Source organism: Cucurbita pepo, chromosome 8 (assembly GCF_057944985.1).
Source record: "Cucurbita pepo subsp. pepo isolate OVF chromosome 8, ASM5794498v1, whole genome shotgun sequence".
NCBI classification, from domain to species: Eukaryota; Viridiplantae; Streptophyta; class Magnoliopsida; order Cucurbitales; family Cucurbitaceae; genus Cucurbita; species Cucurbita pepo.
This window is the reverse complement of record NC_141805.1, coordinates 2,475,413-2,493,672: the sequence shown is the minus strand read 5'-3', so window position 1 is coordinate 2,493,672 and position 18,260 is coordinate 2,475,413. Positions and strand designations below refer to the sequence as shown.

The 18,260-nt window shown below is 35.6% G+C and overlaps 3 protein-coding genes across 7 annotated transcripts; 1 reads left to right on the top strand and 2 right to left on the bottom strand.

The window, feature by feature from the left end:
* Positions 1-292: 292 nt before the first annotated feature.
* On the bottom strand, positions 293-3,894 carry LOC111800928 (RPM1-interacting protein 4). 3 transcript variants are annotated; one of them, XM_087125981.1, is made up of 6 exons: positions 3,852-3,894; positions 3,474-3,588; positions 3,238-3,327; positions 1,379-2,005; positions 937-1,128; positions 293-585 (listed from the first exon to the last, which is right to left on the bottom strand). In XM_087125981.1, exons 3-6 carry the CDS (start codon positions 3,241-3,243, stop codon positions 556-558), a joined length of 855 nt encoding a protein of 284 aa, XP_086982107.1. In that variant the 5' UTR covers positions 3,244-3,327; positions 3,474-3,588; positions 3,852-3,894; the 3' UTR covers positions 293-555. The 3 variants fall into 3 exon arrangements, with proteins under 3 accessions (XP_086982107.1, XP_023540619.2, XP_023540617.2); XM_023684851.2 differs by lacking the exon at positions 3,852-3,894 and having other exon boundaries at positions 1,379-2,002; positions 3,474-3,815; XM_023684849.2 differs by lacking the exon at positions 3,852-3,894 and having other exon boundaries at positions 3,474-3,814.
* A 444-nt stretch (positions 3,895-4,338) lies between these two features.
* LOC111800926 (S-adenosyl-L-methionine-dependent methyltransferases superfamily protein) lies at positions 4,339-14,405 on the bottom strand. 3 transcript variants are annotated; one of them, XM_023684847.2, is made up of 17 exons: positions 13,951-14,405; positions 13,307-13,408; positions 13,088-13,154; positions 12,735-12,916; positions 12,225-12,485; positions 11,152-11,235; positions 11,022-11,069; positions 10,866-10,930; positions 10,304-10,352; positions 9,966-10,224; positions 8,181-8,302; positions 7,750-7,830; positions 7,601-7,675; positions 6,747-6,910; positions 5,833-5,983; positions 5,508-5,729; positions 4,339-4,513 (listed from the first exon to the last, which is right to left on the bottom strand). In XM_023684847.2, the coding sequence occupies exons 1-16, from the start codon at positions 14,302-14,304 to the stop codon at positions 5,532-5,534; spliced, it is 2,262 nt and encodes a 753-aa protein (XP_023540615.2). In that variant the 5' UTR covers positions 14,305-14,405; the 3' UTR covers positions 4,339-4,513; positions 5,508-5,531. The 3 variants fall into 3 exon arrangements, with proteins under 3 accessions (XP_023540615.2, XP_023540614.2, XP_086982411.1); XM_023684846.2 differs by lacking the exon at positions 4,339-4,513 and having other exon boundaries at positions 5,231-5,729; XM_087126285.1 differs by lacking the exon at positions 4,339-4,513 and having other exon boundaries at positions 5,231-5,729; positions 13,307-13,418; positions 13,951-14,080.
* Positions 14,406-15,288: 883 nt separating this feature from the next.
* On the top strand, positions 15,289-17,959 carry LOC111801147 (alkaline ceramidase). Its single transcript, XM_023685138.2, has 3 exons — positions 15,289-15,450; positions 16,189-16,506; positions 17,222-17,959. Exons 2-3 carry the CDS (start codon positions 16,256-16,258, stop codon positions 17,733-17,735), a joined length of 765 nt encoding a protein of 254 aa, XP_023540906.1. The 5' UTR covers positions 15,289-15,450; positions 16,189-16,255; the 3' UTR covers positions 17,736-17,959.
* Positions 17,960-18,260: the final 301 nt, after the last annotated feature.

The window sequence follows — 18,260 nt, the reverse complement described above, 5'->3', positions numbered from 1 at the left end:
TGATATTGAAAAAGCAATGGCCTCAACATGTTTTGGACGGTGGAATAGGGAGAGGGTACACTAAGTGTGAGTGGAAGACATTGGTTCACATTCCTCAAAGTCCAGATTTTAATTGTTAATAGAAACCTAACATGTCGTGTAAATTTTTACCAAAGAAGCTTTACTTAATTCAACATCGTAGTGTGTTTGCCTATTTATAAAAGTACATCCATTGAAATAAAATGAGTTCGATGCCGTTAAATTGGTGAATAACCACTAGAAATAAGAAAAACAATAAGAACTTCACTAATAATATGCAAAATAATAGTAAAATGGTAATTTCACAAATTCATCTATGTAAGTAAAATAGGATTTGAAACCAATCATTCTATTTCAAGGAATACTAAATAACAAATACACTTAAAATCAATCAATCAATCAAAGTTTGAAATCACTCAAAATTCTAACTCCTCCAGAATGGTTATCGATTCGTACCTGCTGGCACGCGGGTTTCCATTAGACGACAATTTCTCATCATTTTCATTCCTTACTGGAAGAACAAAAACTTCCCCGCAGTCACTTTCCCCATGGAAAACAGCAACATTTCTGTACCAAAGGCAAAGAATAAATCACTAAACTTTTACCAACTCCGTAGAAAATATTGAAGGAAAAAAGATTTTTAACTTTTTCCACCTAAAAGTTCGCATAAAATGGCTAAACATGTGCTAAATTGTGGTGAAAAGGTGTTGAAAACAAGACAATTGTGGTTGAATCACCGAACCCAAAAATTTGTTTTTGCGGGTTTGGGTGATTTTACATGATATCAAAGCAAGAGATCGAGTTATCAAATCACTGTAACGAATATTAATAACCACTTCTTCAACATTGTGCAATTTTTAAGTCCTCAATAAGGGAAAGATTAAATTTATCGTAATCTATTGACTTGGATTTATGTACCTTAGAATTTTCGGCATCGGATTGATTACGACCGTCAGCATGAGAAATGTTAGTCCCCACCGGAAAACCTCCTTCTTCCTCAGTTTGTCTCTCCTCACGTACTCTGGTGAAAATACTTGAGTAGTTCTCAGACGATGTTGGATCGCTCTCATCCCAGTCACCAAATCTTGGAACTGTGGGACTACGATCAGGCTGCAAGCTCAAACATAAGAGATCATGTCATTCAAAGTCATGAATTATTTGATTTCAGCAAATTCTAGGCAGCTTTTGTTTAAAAGACCTGATAATACCTAAAGAACAAATCTGGAAATTCAGACACTCAAAACACCATTTTCTTTATCAACCTTTACCCTGGTTGATTGTTACTATCTCCAAAATCTTTTGATGATTCTCTATTTGTGCAATTAAACACAAAAAAAAGGAAATGAGAAGAAGAAACTACAGTTTCAATGCCCCGAGGAGCGGATTGTTGACGTGATCTTCCAGGAGTCAAGGGAGTTATACCATCGTGACAACCTCCTTTAGGTGAGCTTGAAGCCCTACGGTCACGTAACGGCGAAGATGGTACAATGCTTTTTGCTTCGGTCCTTGGATGCTGTCGTGTTTGGAGAGATGGATTTTCTATGTTTCCATCAGAAGCTGCGCCATTTCTCACAGTGGCCGTGTTGTTCCCCTGGCGTTGATGAAGAGGGGAGTTAAAGCTAACGTGACCTCTTGTTCGATGGTCCAAAGGAGATTGAAGGCGTTTTTTCGTGTTACCATCTTCCAAGCTCAAATCTTCTTGAGTGTACTTTTGCCTTAATGCTTGTTGACCCCGACTCGTGGTTGATTTTAAACTGTCATAATCTTGACCAGGCAGTTCCGAACCATCCCGGTGAGATGGAGACTCTGTTTGCCTCTTCACAACACCTTCTCGAGTTTTGTGTTGCTCCGAAATCTCCACTCGGGGAAGAGGATCATTGGAACTCAACCTCTCGGATTTAGCCTTTGTTGCATTGTCAAAATAGGTCGTATACGGGACATCCTCCCCATCATCCCACTTCCCAAATTTTGGTACTTGCAAACTCTGCTGCAGGGGAAGATGAAAATGTCTTTCATTCTTACTAAATCATTTTCAGTGGACCAACCATAAGCAAAGAAACTAGATTTATGGTTCTAAACTGGATTGAATTCATGCCTAAAATTCATGCATATTCTAAAAATTACATGCAATTCACCCAATTCAAGCAGATTCCTGCAACTTCTCAAAACTTCCGGCAAGGAATTTCCTTATAGTCCCTAAAAGCTAGATGGTAACAAATCTATGAAAAGGTTACAAAACCATCCATGTGAAAGAAAATGACGATCCAAAGAATCCCATACTCCTTACACCTTCCGGCTACGTAGTTTAACTGTTGCATCGTAGACCGGACCCTCCTTTTACGGTGAGGCACCGAAGGAAAATCTCTAAAGTGTGTTGGGTATACCTGAAGGAAAATTGTTTTACCTTTGAAGCATACAAATTTATATATATATATAATTGCAAACCAAATTCAAAACTCATTTAAGATGAGCTCGCTCATGGTGGAAAATAAGGTTAACTATCTTCTTTCAGGCTGTCAGCCATGACATTAAAAGTAATACCAATTACTTACCATAGTTTCTGAATAGTATAGTATCAAATTCGTGTTATTACCGTGATGGTACCGCCTACGAATTGTGTATCAATAAGATTTCCCACATGAATCAGAACAATAAACATGGGCATTGGACATCTTAAAGGAATTCTTGGAGTGGAAATGGTCTCTTCTTTATGACATGAGAAACGGGCTTGACTGAATCTTTGACAAAGTCTTAGAAAGACAGAACTAATTACTTTTTCTTTAAAAAGTTCAGTAAGATACATAATGTGTTCAAAAGACTCCGTCATGGAAAGAGAATTAAAAGTAGCCTACAGGTTGAACCCATTAATTAAGGTAAGCTAGAGAAGAGAAGGTCAAATCAGTTCTGGACTCCAAGATAGTCAGATCAACGACGAAATAACGAGCTTGTTCATCTCTGAACTCGACACCAATTGAATATGATTCTACATTGTATACATCCATAAACAGCCAGAACACAAGAAAAGCGAAAAAAAGAAAGATCAAACATGCAAAATAGCACCAAATCCTCCAGAAATTCCAAGATTACACCATCTTGAAAGCCTCAACCATCATAAAAATATGCATATAAAGTTCAAAGATGAGGCCAAAACATGGATACCAATAGTTCGCAACTTATAAATAAGATGACGAAGAATGTAGAGAACTTTCGAAAACTCACAGCCATTAGCCTAAGGAAAAGGCTAGAAATCTCGAAACTGTACTCCCAAATCAAACCGAGCAACCTATTTTAACTTCTTCCAAGTCCAACCTGCACAGCAGAAGTTAAAACAAACAAAAATTGGCCACAATAGGCGAAAGCGACGGCCATAATAGAAGAAGATACAGAGCATTGACATGAAAACGATCAACCAATTAGCTAAAGAAAAGCAAGCTTCCATGAAATTAATGACTTACTCAGCGACATTATTGACTCGAAAGTCTAGATTCTCGAAGTAGGACCCGAAACATGATCCAAAATTGATGTGAAAACCCTCTGGAAATCGAATAATATTGCAATTGGAAGACGGATCTGTAGAATTTCATAACCTTTTTTAACGGAAGCTTTTGGTGAACTGAAATGACAAAAATTGGGGAGAAGAAAACGATTTGACAGCAACATTTTTCACTCCACTTTCTGGAGCAAAAATTTTGCATCATTTTTTCACTTTTTAACTAAATCTTTTGGAGAAATGAACACAAAGAAGAGAGAGAGAGAGAGAGTATCGAAAAATGGAAAAGAAGAAGATGAGGTCAGCGCGATGACGAATGATTGAAGACGAAGAACTTCACTACCGGAGAATTCAAATCATCGGACGTGACCCTTCCATCGCCCCCATTGATAGTGCAGTGTGCACCTCACACAGTTTTCTATATTTTAAATAATTATTATTCTTCTTATATATTTATGATTTATTTTATTTTTATTTTTTAAAATGTCCATTTTAATTATTGTATTTTTTAAATTCGAATTAGTTTTTTTTTTTTTTTTTGTATTTTTTTTTTCATTTTTCAATTATAATTTAAACACGACACTTTATTTGTTAAAATGGTTGAAAAATAGCTATAAATTTAATTTCTCTATTTAATTTTAATAATATATAAAAAAATGTTAATTTATTTTCTTTCAACTCTTATTTTATTTGTAATAACCATATCATTTAATCTAACATTGAAGGTTAGTTTTTCTTGAAATTATTTATCTATTTAATTGAAAATTTTATTTACAATATATTTGAATGGGAAACTTTTACTTATAAATTGAATAATTAAGAATCCGTAGTAAATGCTAAATGTTAAAATATTTTAAATATTTATTCAAAATCCAAACATATGAAACAACACAAATCTTCATTACAGAAGAAAACATTTATAAAAAATTAAATCACCAAATTTGGAAAACTAAGTTTTCCAATATCTTCTACTTCTTCGACTATGATCGATTTTCGATTTGAGACCTACAAAATTGGTGAAAGAAAAAACCAGCCCTTTACAATCGAATAATAACCAAGCAAAGCAAAGAAAACAAAAACGTAAAACCAAATCTGTCTTCTAAATCTATCGAGTTAGAACTGAGTCAATTTTGAGTGCATATAAGAGCCCCTCAACTCAACGAAGAACTAGACGAGCCAACTATATGGTCATCTAGTACTAAATGTTGAATCTGCAATCGATACCAAAATTTCAAAAGATGTCTACTTATATGCATTATCCTAACACATCATTACATAAACGATAAAAATGGTAGATGTTCGAATCCTCATTGGAGATGAAAAAGTGAAACCTTAGTCAAGAGATGCGCATGAACATGCTTTAACCATTCTAGTAGGAGATGTACATGAATGATAAAAATGGTAGACGTTCCAATAATTGATCATGCCTAACACCATTACATAGACGATAAAAATGGTAGATGTTCGAATTCTCATTGAAGATGAAAAGGTGAAACCTTAGTCGAGAGATGTGCATGAACATGATTTAACCATTCTAGTAGGAGATGTAAATGAATGATAAAAATGGTAGATGTTTGAATACTCATTGGAGATGAAAAGGTGAAACCTTAATCAAGAGTTGCGCATGAACATTAAAAATGGTAGAGGTTCGAATCCTCATTGGAGATGAAAAGGTGAAACCTTAATCAAGAGATGCGCATGAACATGCTTTAGCCATTCTAGTAGGAGATAAAAATGGTAGATGTTTGAATAATTGATCATGCCTAACATCATTACATAAACGATGGAAATGGTAGATGACCGAATTCTCGTTGGAGATGAAAAGATGAAACCTTAATCTCATGAACCAAATGTTTTCTAAGCAAAAATGCAAATCATTGAAATCTGAAGGATGGAAGTAAGATCTCAACCCCCTAGCATTTCCATGATAAATTTAAATCTAAAGAAAACATATAACTTACTGTACATTACAATAATTTTTAAAAGTAAATGAGCTTACTTCTTCAGTGAAAATGCTAGCTTTTTACTTCAGACATCTGATCTTCTTTGTAGCATCAACTATGCTTTGCTTGATTTCTGGGTGTTTCAGATTTAAAAGTTTCTCAAGCTGAAGAGCTGATTCATTGAAGAGATCCTCCTTTATACAGAACTCTGAAGGAAGAGCAAAAAGCACTTCATTCACTTCTTCCTCGAGTTGAAGGGAAAAGAGGTGATTAAAGACCTGCACAAGAAGAAGCACATTCAAGATGCAATTGAAAACAAAGCTTAAATACATGCCTTCTTTTTATGACAAATACTGCATAGTCCAGAATGTTTATACTCACTCCTTTCATTCTTGAGACAACCATATCGTTAATGGTCGGAGATCGCGTGACCAAGTTTACAATAAAAATACCCTGCTCGGAGAGGGTGTCTTTCACTGCTAGAAGAAACGGTTCTTCTACAAAATCAGCTGCTGGGCAGGTCATTCCAGAGCTACACAGGTCAGAAAAACAATGAGAGTCTACACGTGAATGTTCTCGAACCTTCGTTTATCTTTTTTCAATTTGCACAATTGGTTGTCTTGTTTTGAAGTTTTCTTCCCATTATAGCTAATATAGGTTTTGTATGAGAGGGGGTTCTACGGTAGGGAGTATGGTGCTATGATTGAGGAGGTGCTCCTTGATCCCGACTGTGGGACAAGGGAAGAATTTTGTGGCAGTCTTGTTTCTTGTGTTATGAGAAAGCTCAAGAGGAAGATCAATCCTGAACCTGACGGATCGTTCCTTTTTCTGATATACGAAATATGATCAATTTTATTTGCTAGTGTGACGAAAAAGAAAAAATAGCGCTTCCGGCCCAGGGATGTCCTTACACGGAGAGTTTGCCCCCAGGTATGTTTGCCATATATCGGGGTGGAAGATGGAATCGGAGCGATTGGCTACGGAGCCTGATGCAAGCCTTCCCCAGGCGGACTTCATATTTCAGTAGAACTCGGAAGAGGTTTGACTATTCCAAATTCACTATTATGAGGTGTTGGTTGAAATAGGTTGGGTAGGCCCCAAGGGAAGAATTTTGTGGCAGTCTTGTTTCTTGTGTTATGAGAAAGCTCAAGAGGAATATCAGAATTTTGTGTGGGATTTTTATTTTATTTCATTTTTGTCCTAGTGCCTTCTTTCAAATTCTCAATGAAGGCTTAGTTTAAAGAGGGAGAGAATAAAAAAAAGACAAATATCACACAAATTATAGTCCAGACTACCTTGAGTCTGTTGCATCCACGTCGATAATAAGTATGTCAATCTTCGTATCTCCTCGACGTTTTACACGAGATGAGTTTCCATTGTCGAGAACAATTGCTGATGAATCCTTTGCCCCAGAATTTCTGAATTCTCTAACAAACTGAATCCCATCAGCAATATGTACCTGAAATATCAACGGATAACCCTCGTTCTTATACATGAAAGTGCAGTGTAGAAAAGTTTCAGAATAAATCTAGATGGCTCTAAATCAAAGCCAAGTCAAAATATGCACAGGATTGACATTTACGACATGGCAGAATGCATTCAGAAATAGCAACTCCGCTGCATTTCTGTAGAGAACTTGAAGAATTGAAGTAAAAAGAAAAAAGAAAAAAGAAAATTCATTGCATGGATGAAAGTTATGAGGCAGTGCTTGCGTAGCTTGATCTGAAAAAATAAATTTAGATTTCCTTATAGGATGCAATAAAAAGATTAAATTTACCTTAATCCTATAGTTTAAAGTTTTGGGTTTAAAGTTTTGGGTCTAGTGATAGTTTAACGCACTTCATAGAAGAGCTCAAACTCCGTTCGTGCTAATTTTTCCCGAACGAATATAGATAATACACTAATTTCGCATCCCAATCTAGTTCCTTAAGTCATAGGTGATGGAGGATGTTAGAAATATACTACAAAGATGAGATGTATTTTACCCCATCAGCTTAAATGGTGGCAGTTCTACACCATCAGCTGATGTTTCTTACATGAAAACCAAGACTTAGAACAAACTTACTCCAAAGACATTAGACAAATACTAAGTATAGACTGATAAGAATAAGAGTTAAAAAGACATTAGACATAGGTGTAGCATGAATACCGTCAAATCTGCATCCTCAGTAAAATCGAAGTAATCCCTTGCAAGTTTGAGAATTGTTGAATCCAACTCAACCACCTGGATCATTTTACACTTATCACAATTTAAGAAAAAATTCACCATGTTTTAAGGGGGTAGAGGAGAAGAATTACCTCAATGTGTAAAAAAGACATGCATGCACGGAGGAACATGGGCAGCAAACCTGCTCCAAGACCAATGACAACTGTATTCACCTGTCAAGAACAGCTAGTTAAATTCAGTCGAAAAGGGAAAGAAACAAGAGAGGAAGGCACACATACAAGACATAGATAGAAGGAGCGGAGCTCTACATAATGCTTTGTTTACATAAAGAAAATTGAGAAGTGGTTATTCAGGTTAAGATGACTCTTTTTTAAGCAATTAGAAAGTCACTCCAAATAGACCCTAAATTTCCACCATCAAACTTCTCTAACAGCTTAAAACTTGATTCCATGAAAAAACAAATAATGCATAAGTTGAAAAAATGATTGTAGAAAAGTGCACGTTTGCATTGCACTTTCAATGTAGGAAGAGATCATAGAAGGATCAAAGACAGTGAACTTGCCGTTGTTCTAGCTGATGCTACACTCTCCAAATATTGAGATATCAACATAAACCCCGAAATGATCCCCAAATGATAAGAACTTGCCAGATAGCAATGATAAACCTTCATTTGGTCACTGGACTCTGTCACATTATATCAACAACAGAAAAAGATAGAAAACAAAGTGAGAGTGATGCTGGATAGGTGGGAACTTTTGTTGGGATTATTTAGGGTTAAATCTGAGCTTTGAGTAGTTTAATCGGATTCACAAATTTTGGGCTCAGCAATTAAATCATAAGCTACTAAGGAAAAGAAAAACAGCACAAAAATAAAGAGAAGAGGGGGAAAACTGTAAGATCCAGTGCTGCACTCTAGGGACATCCTAGGATTTAAGTCTTGATCCACGAGCCTCAATACACAAATGGTAAGAACTTATTGCACTAAAATTAGAACTTAAAAATCCAATTACAATAAGAAAATTAATTAAAATTACAAGCGCTAGACTCTAAGGTTGTATTATATGATTAGAATTTAGCTTAATAAAAAAACAAAAAATAGTAGAAAATAATGCGATATGAAAGCAATGATTTGACTCTAAATACTTAAATGCTAATCCTCTATTCAACCAACAACAAAAAGCTAAACCTCAACGCTTAAAAAATGAATGTGAAAAGCTAGATGTCCACAGAGAGGTGCAGGGGTAGGGACTGAGACAGGACAGGGGCGAGCATGGGGAAGACTTTCCCATTCCTATCCCCACCACATATTCCGATTCCCATCTCCACAAAATTACATTTTTTTTCCACGAGGAGCAGGTTCCCCACAGGAAAGTTCTCCATTTTTGTTTTTATTTTTTTACTTTTTAAATTTTTTCTCGACTATAATAACAATTCTTTCCGAAGAAAAAAAAAAAAAAAACTTCTAAATGGACAATTCTAAATAAAACTATTTAAAGTAAAGATTATAAATTAACCTTATAAAAACAATAAAATTCCATAAGCAAAAATATAATTATAATGTTCAACCAACATAATTTTTAAAATTTACAATTTCAATAATACAACGCAGTCATCGACAACTTATTTACTATAATAAAAACAAAAATAAATCAATCAATCAATCAATAACCAATGTGGGGGGAGGGGGGGAGGGGGGGATGGGTAGTATAATCCTCATCCCCAAACTCTCCCCACCCTCTCCCTCATTCTCCATTTAAATGGGGATACTCACCTTGTTCGTGGCCGGTCCCCACAGGGCCACAGGTTAAATGGATCAATAGTATAGCAAGTCTATTCAATTAGCACATAGAATTTCTTTGCACGGAGACTAAATCGTAACTCAACTTCTTATGCATATAAAAGGGATATAAAGGGGTCAGCAGGTTCCTACTAATAATTTTCTTAAGTCTCCTTTAGTTTATGGGAACCCAAAATGCCCGCAGGAGTAAAATTAGGATTCTCTTGTTTGGGACAGAGAACGTTGGGTATAAAATCTACCTTGCATTCTATAATGCCTACCTACCCCGGTGAGAACCTGATTCCCATAAGTTTTCGTGGGTTGCTGTGATTACCAACAGTATCCTTTTCTATTCATTTTCCCCTTTTTCTCTTTTGTATTTATGCCCAAATTTAACACGCCCTACTTGAATTAAATTTCAATCCTATAAGTCCCAACTTTAACACCGGCCTAATATCAGTGTTTTATAGACTGATTTTTACCAGAAAAAAATTAGTGAAGAAATGAGAAGTACCATTTTTGTTTACATCCTAACCGAAATAATTTAAACTAAATTTCAGAGTTTGTTACCCTTATTCAGTCTCTTCTTTCCTTTATTCTTCGATTTGGATGATGAATGAGACCTTTTCCTGTCCATCTGACCAGAAACTGTCTCATGAAGTCTTTCCCTTGTCAACAAAGCCTCCGACTGCACCAAACTCTCTGTTCTTTGGAAAATAAGGCGACGAAATATCAAGTCTCCCGTTGGGAAGATGCGACTGGCATCATTACTTACATGTTCATATATCACGTCTTCAACAACTATCGATCCCGTTAATGTAGACGTACCCTACAGATAAGTAAGTAAGAATTGAGGAAGAGGACACTTATGATATCCAATTTCCCTAGGCGTTAGAAATATTTGAGACCTGAAAAACACAATTACGTTCCTTGATCCCATCACTTGCCGTCATAAATCTGCAACAATAACAATCAACATTCTATTATAATAAATTTTCCTTGTGACTTTTTTTCCTTGTGATTGTCTTGTAAGAAGATTAAATTTTAAATTAAAATAAATTACTATTATAATAAATAAATAAATAAAGGGTCAAATATTTATCACTGATAATCGACCAGTAACAAAGTTGTAAGTGCGCAGCACAAGTAACTTTCAAATAGTAGTCGTTATTGAGTTTCAAGATGAAAACAAAGGTGTACACAATGAAGATTTCTCTTAAATTTTCTAAATCAACCACAGTTCTCCGGACCACAACATTTCAGAAAACTTGAGGATTTTAAACTGTCATTACGTGTATAGTGACATGTAAAATTTCTTTACTATAAAGAACATGATATAATGACAAATAAAAGACTAAGTACAATGACAAAATACTTCCCATTTATCAATTGAGGTAAAGAAGAACAGTACGTATATCTTAGGAAAGAAAGGGAGCCAGGAGGAAAAACATAGGGGTTTATGTTACATACGGAATTTGAGATCCACTGTCATTTTCACCCGGTGCCAATTGTTTAACTAGGGGAGATAAATCTTTCTGAAAATCCAACAAAGATGTGAAAAGTATATATAGTTAGCAATATCAGTTCATACCTCAACGGAAAAATTCGAGGCAAAGCAAATAGTACCTGAATAGCATCCATGTTGGCTCCAGATTGTGTCTCATCTAATAGAATCTGAGAAAATAGGTGATATGTGTAACGAATACTATAGATAGAAATATGTGCACAGAGCTTTCAATGTTCAACAAGCAAATACCATTATAAGGCGAGCTGCTTTTGAACTCTCAACGACCATCCACTGGCCCTCTTCTGAAGAGAACAGCCATTCATGAGCTCTGGTCTGAAAAATAACAATTCATTATACATGTAAAAGTATTGCAATACCACGTGCATCAAAAGCAGAAACAACCAAAGGAAATTTCAACCATCCACTTAGATGCATTCCAGCATATGAACAAAGCAAAATAATGGAAGTAGACCAAAAACATGTACTCTAATTTCCATCCTCCCTGTTATCTTTGCAAGATTCCAATTATGTACATATTATATGCTGAATGAAGTCCAAAATAACAAAAAAAAAAAAAAAAAAAAAAAACCTACATTAATAATTTTCTTCCTTTTTTCCGCAGGGGGTGACCAGTGCCTCAGAATGTTCAAGGGTCATGATATGCAGAACAAAAATATTTCAACAATAAGCCTGAAGTTTGATGCTTTTTCAAAATTTACCCATCTCACAAATTCATTTTGACAAACAGATGGTTTGACGAAGTTCAACAGCACGACAAGTTTCTCCATAAGGTGACTAAGTCCTTTGAGCTAGAATAAATTCAAAGCTTTACATTATATCATAGTTTTTTTCTTTTTTTGGGTAAGAACCCGAGCTTTCATTGATAAGCATGAAAGGAAATACAGGGCATACAAGATACAAGCCCAACAAAAAGGAAGTCCCAAAAGCTACATAAAGGGACTTCAATCCAACAAAATAAGACCAAGCTCATAACTACAAAAAGGCCTAGTGACCGACTCCCACAGAGGGGTTAAATTTCACTAGCTCCCAAACCTCATCACAAAACCTCTCAAGCCAAACCTCCACAAAATCGAGAAGAAACTAGCATGCCACAAACTTTGCCTTTATCACAAAAAGGCGAAGTCAGGAAACCTCAATCATAGCAAAATAGTCCCCTTTCCAAATCAAACATAAATTAAAAGAATCCAACTAACAGGTCCAAAGGATCTAGACAAATAAAAAATGTTAATCTTCCATGATGATGCAACGAGTGAATTATCTTGATTCTTTAATAAAATTAACTTTGACTCAAGGAAAAAGACCTTAGGCACTATAAAAACTCCGCATTCATACGAGAATGAGCCAGACTGTTCCCGAGCATCAAGAAGTACAGCTCTATAACTGAAAACAGAGGTCCCTTGTCCACCTAAAGTAAATTGAATCCGACGGCCTTGGTGAAGCTTCTGCAGATCCCCCTTTGCTCCTAGTTGCAGGTCTTCAAGAGAGAACAGCAAATCGGCACCACTGGAACACTTTTGGCGAATTATATTCTCGTTCTCAAGAGTTTTGACAAGTTCACGAGTCTGAAAATAGATCAGTAGCCTCAGTCAAGCTCTTAGCAAATTAATAGCCAAGGTCCGCATAACATATCTTTATATGATGAAGCATTCACATCATGAATAATTTTCAACCAAATTAACATGTTGAAAGGTAATCACCAGATGATAAGTACTTGAACAAAGTATCACTCTGCTAACAATACTAGACAAAAAAAAAAAAAAAAATGAAATTCCAACACAAATTCACAGTTAAAGAAGAAGGCAATTCGTAACCTGATTTCCATGGGAATCGAGCAAAGAAAAATTTAAAGAAGATTCTATCTGGTGCAATGCAGTAGATTCATCTTTCTCCACCACCACCATAAAGGTTTGAAAATTAGGCTTACTCGGTGGTTTCTGAGGTATGACATGAATACTCATCTTCCATCCAAAACGGAACTTGGGAAAGAGCAAGCCTGCAGATGGAGCAACAAATCAGAATGCAAATTTGGTAAAGGCGAGCTGAAGAAAATAACAAGGTGAAAAACTTTTCACGATACTAACACAACACAACGTTGCCCCAAATAATACATCAAAAAAAAAAAAATCTCGGAGTTGATCTGCGAAAAAATCTATTAAGATGGTACCTAAAACATGAGATTCTGCTAATGTAAGACAAATAAACTTTCCTCCTGGTTTTAGAACTCTTTTCACCTGAAAAAACAATCCATCTAAGTAAGATCAAACTATTTTTTTTTTTTTTTTCTCTTTTTTATAGGAAGTGAAACTATAATAAAATGGCACTGCTTGATTAGAATCAAATTAAACTATCAGGTCAAGATAGCCCAATAACTTTAAATTAGCACCTCAGATAAGTACTGACTTCCCAGCTTGGAACCAACTTCCGGCTCCATTAAAGCATCCAATCCACCTTTATCAACAACAGCATCAAATGTATCGTTCGTGAACTGCAAAGCACTGGTCAGAAAAAGGAGAAGACTATGGAAGTGAAATGTAGCCATTGTTAGACGAACACGACTCTCCACAATGGTATGATATTGTCCAATTTGAGCATAAGCTCTCATGGCTTTGCTTTGGGCTTCCCCAAAAGGCTTCATACCAATGGAGAGTGTATTCTTAGATTATAAACCCATGACCATTCCCTAAATTATACAATGTGGGACACTTTCATCCAACAGCCATAACTCGGATACTCTTTAGCCGGTATAATATAACCTAAATCCGTCCCCTTATTTCATTTGATCAAAGTTCATATCTAACAAGAATGAATTAAAGAGAACTGACGCAGTGGGTTCTTAAATTAGAAAAAGTTTCTAAACTTCCTCTTATTTCATTTTGGCAGAGTCCGTATTCTACGAGCTACAAATTTAGGAATTTCGATGCCTTAGAGTTCGTAAACTAGATGCATTTCATTCCGTTGCTCTAAAATCAATCCCGCACCAACACAAAACATTTCAACAATCAAATTTAACTCCAAGAACTTAGCTACCTGCATGCTCGTCATATCCATGACGCGCCACCGCATATCGGGGCGTTCTCTCACGTTCCGGCGCAGCATATCGGAGATTGCAACTTTAGAGAAATCAATATTGGTGATACATCGAAAGCCGGCGTCGTAAAGCTGTTCAGATAGACTGGAGTTTCCGCAGCCAGGAACGAGAATCTGAGGAGATGCTGTTTGGGAGAGGGAAGGAAGGTGGGAAATGAGTGGATCTTTGAGCTGAGGCCACTCGGCATACCACTCGAAAGCATCCCCATGGCCGCGGATGGTGAAGAAACTGTCCCAATTCTCTTTGCTGGTGAAGTCCCCGAGAGTTTGGAGGATGTTATCGGCTTTCCCCATGGCTGTGCTTTCGAGCTCCTTCCGGTGCCGGCTTAAGGTTTATGCTTCGCTGTGAGGGTTTTGGCAGGGGATTGGCGCCCCAAAAGAAAACCCGGAGAAAAATAAATAAATAAATAAATAAATTGTTTTTGTAATTAACTTATAATATTTAATATTTAATATTTTTACATTTGATCTTAAATTTTTCCAATATTTTGCATAAAAATGCACTTAATTCAAATATTTTAAAAATACTATTAAACTTTTAAATATTTCAAAAAAAAATATTCCCGATAATATCACGTTTTAAATATATCCATAAATTTTTAAAAATAGCATTAATATCGTTAAAAAAAAATTTAAAATTTATGTTACAAACAATTTTGTCGAATTTTTGTCTATCCCGATAAAGCTCGAATGTAATTACTATATGCACATTTTTTTTGAAAGATGTAGATGAATGTTCGAGTACAACTACTTATGTGGAAACACGAACACAACATAAATGTCTTAATTTTTGTTTATAATTATCGACCAAACTCCTTCTCGAACATTTTGCATCTTGATTTATTATTATTATTATTATTATTATTATTATTATTATTATTATTATTATTATTATTATTATTATTATTATTATGATTATTATTATTATTATTATATATTTTAGACTAATTTTAAAATTTTTATATTCAAAATTACTTTCATATAGGGTTTAATTATTTAAATTTAATTTCTATAGTATAAAATATAATATTAAATTAATTTGGAAGAATTAAAATATGCTTGTGATTTTGAAACATAAAAAAAATGTTTATAGAAAGGATGGTGGGATCTCACAAGCACGTGAGCGCGTAAATCACATGCGGAGTTAAGGCGCGTACAGTTGGATTTGATTCCATTTATCACGAGCCGCGCCAAGGCTCGATGATCGGAATAATATCAGCCGTTGACGTATTTAATCTAACGGCCACAAATGATTTCTGTCATATTCCTTTATGTCTTCACCACGCGCTCATCGTCTTCCCTCTGGGTAGCCCTAATTGGTTCGGACTCTCAGCTCAGTTCTCCTCTGATCGCTTCGCACCATTGGCAGAAAGACCTCAGGAATTTGAATTTCAAGCTCCCAACAATGGCTCTTCTCTAGCTTAGATCCATCTCGGAAGGGTTAGCAGTTTCTCCAGCCTCTAGCATTTTTGTTTTCGTTCGGTTTTGAAGTTTTTGGTTTTGAAATTGCCTTTTTAAGTTATTTAGTTGGATTTCTCCGCGATTTTTATGTCTAGAGATTATAAAATTCTGTTTGTTTCACGAATTGCTCGAGAAATTCGTGGTGAAAAAAATGGACGAAATGGAAAAAGTTCAACGTAGTTTTAAATTTGCTTCAGAAAACGTTGCCATTTGTGTCGTTGTGTTCGAGTTAGTTTACTTTTGACGCTCGTATTCGCGGCGTGAAGAATTTAGGAAGCGATTCATGAAAGCTGCAATTCGTTTCTTAGCTTGGTGCGAGCTAGGTTTGGCGGTTTCTGCTATTGGAAGTAGAATTCGAAAGATGGAGTTGGATTTTTTGACATTGTCGTTTACTTGACTAAGGAATGAAGGAAGGTGGAAAGCCTGTTTCTGTAGGTCTTTCATATCTGCATGTTGTTTTCTGTTGGTTTGCTAGTCTATTCTCGTCATCATCCACGCCATTTTCTGTCATGAATTTGATCAATCAAGCTTGTAGTTCTACAATTCTTTGATAATTCAGCCAATTTTTCGCATTAAATACATACTTCATTCAGAATGTTACAGTATTTGCTTGGGATGAATATGAAATTGTTTCTACTTTGACTTGTGTGTGTGTGTGTGTGTGTGTGTTCATCATTTATGCACTGACTTACTACTTATTGAATAACACGATTGCAGGTTCGTAAATTCTGAACCATCCTAGCAGCAGGCAATTCAAGTATTATCGAGCATACTTAATCGTAGAATGGCGGAAACAATATCTAGTTTCTGGGGTCCTGTTACATCTCCTGAATGGTGTGAAAAGAACTATGTCTACTCTTCTTATATTGCAGAATTCTTCAACACAGTATCAAATATTCCATGCCTCATTTTAGCATTTGTTGGTCTCGTAAATGCTTTGAGACAAAGGTTCGAGAAGAGGTTTAGCGTTCTTCACGTATCAAATATGATCCTTGCCATAGGAAGCATGTTGTATCATGCGACCTTGCAACGAGTGTAAGTTTTTTTCCTTTATATTAAAGAAAAAAGAATAAAGACGACATACGTGAGTCGAAGTGTTTAAGTTCGATGTACAGGTTAGAGGTTGTGAGTCAGAAAATATTTAAGCGACCTATATAAGATAGATCCCATGAGTGATCGAAATTCTAAATGTCGTGGCGTGGATGTATGGGAAGAAATAGCTTGGATAGAGGAAAATATGGGTAAACCATAGCTTTATCCTCGTCCACGATAATGGAATTTTCTTTTAGAACTTTTCGGTTTCGAGGGAAAGCAAGGAGGAAACTGCTAAATAGATGATAACTAGTTTTTTAAGGAAATTTTTTGTTCGTTTTCTCAATTGCATAACGACCAAAAAATGAACTATGCTGTTTGGTTTTCGTTGTGCTCGTCTTAGGAGTTTGAATCGTCTCATTTTTTCATTAATAATTGGAATTTATTCTCTCATGGATGAATGTTCTAGTCCTCCTCTCATCCCTGATTTTTATATTCGTATTATGCGTTAGGAGTTGCAACGTTTTACATTTTATTCCCCCCTCTAGCCGAGGTTCGGTACATGTATCGAAGATTTCCCTATGAGATTATTTTTTCTGAACTTCAATAGTCTTTAGCAAATGTATACTGTTTTTAGCATTGGGTTGCATGTTCTGTTAAATCTTCATCCATTATAAAGTATCTTATCTATTGGATTCAATGATAAACTTATTTTCAGACAACAGCAAGGTGATGAAACACCAATGGTATGGGAAATGCTCCTCTATATCTACATCCTGTATTCGCCAGATTGGCATTATCGGAGCACGATGCCTACGTTCTTATTTCTCTACGGTGCTGCCTTTGCTGTTGCTCATGCAATCATACGTTTTGGAGCGGGCTTCAAGGTACATTATGCAATACTATGTCTTATCTGCATCCCTAGAATGTACAAGTATTATATTCACACGAACGATGTACACGCAAAGCGGCTGGCGAAGTTATACTTGACAACCATCTCGCTCGGTACTGTTTGCTGGCTTTTTGATTGCTTGTACTGCAGGAATATCTCTAGCTGGTATTTCAACCCTCAGGGTCATGCATTGTGGCATTTATTTATGGGGTTCAATTCTTATTTCGCAAATACATTTTTAATGTTTTGTCGTGCTCAACAACTCGAGTGGAACCCGAGCGTAGTCCACTTTTTGGGATTGTTTCCATACGTGAAGATTCAAAAACCAAAGAGCCAGTGATCGAAGTCGAGTTAGGTCTTGGATTGGAAGGAAAACAACATTCTTTTATCTTGAAATGGATTTTTGGTTTTGGCTGGCTATAATCAGTAGGATTAGACATTCTTTTTATCCCTTCTCATATGGATGTAAATCATACTCAGAATGGCTGTCGTTCATTTAGATTGGGTTTTACTGCAGCTGTAAAATTGTGTTTTACCTTCGGTTTATTTTACTGTTTTCGAGTTTTCGAGTTTTTTACTGTTATAGAAATTGGCTTATATGGAACTTTCACAGATTTGCTCTATAGAATTGTCTTTAAAGCAGTTGTTGTTTTAGCGACACAGCTTTGAATCAATTAGTTCATTACATATCAACTCCTGGAGGAGTGCAAATTTCATGGCCAATGCTACAAATTTTATACTTTATTTATTTATTTATTTATTTATAAATTCTCAAATTTTCCTTGTATTCAAATTGCCCAAATTGTGGATTTTATTTATTTATTTATTTATTTATTTATTTATTTAGTCTTCCTCCTTTCACTTT

Coding starts and splice junctions, on each gene's coding strand:
- LOC111800928 (XM_087125981.1), bottom strand. Junction 1,129..1,378: donor CTCCTCGGGGCATTGAAACT/GTAGTTTCTTCT, acceptor TTGAGCTTGCAG/CCTGATCGTAGTCCCACAGT. Junction 586..936: donor CCGATGCCGAAAATTCTAAG/GTACATAAATCC, acceptor CCTTTGGTACAG/AAATGTTGCTGTTTTCCATG.
- LOC111800926 (XM_023684847.2), bottom strand. CDS start 14,304: ATGGGGAAAGCCGATAACATCCTCCAAACTCTCGGGGACTTCACCAGC. Junction 11,236..12,224: donor GAGTTTTTATAGTGCCTAAG/GTCTTTTTCCTT, acceptor GTTATTTTTCAG/ACCAGAGCTCATGAATGGCT. Junction 11,070..11,151: donor AAGCAGCTCGCCTTATAATG/GTATTTGCTTGT, acceptor CTATTTTCTCAG/ATTCTATTAGATGAGACACA.
- LOC111801147 (XM_023685138.2), top strand. CDS start 16,256: ATGGCGGAAACAATATCTAGTTTCTGGGGTCCTGTTACATCTCCTGAA. Junction 16,507..17,221: donor CATGCGACCTTGCAACGAGT/GTAAGTTTTTTT, acceptor ACTTATTTTCAG/ACAACAGCAAGGTGATGAAA.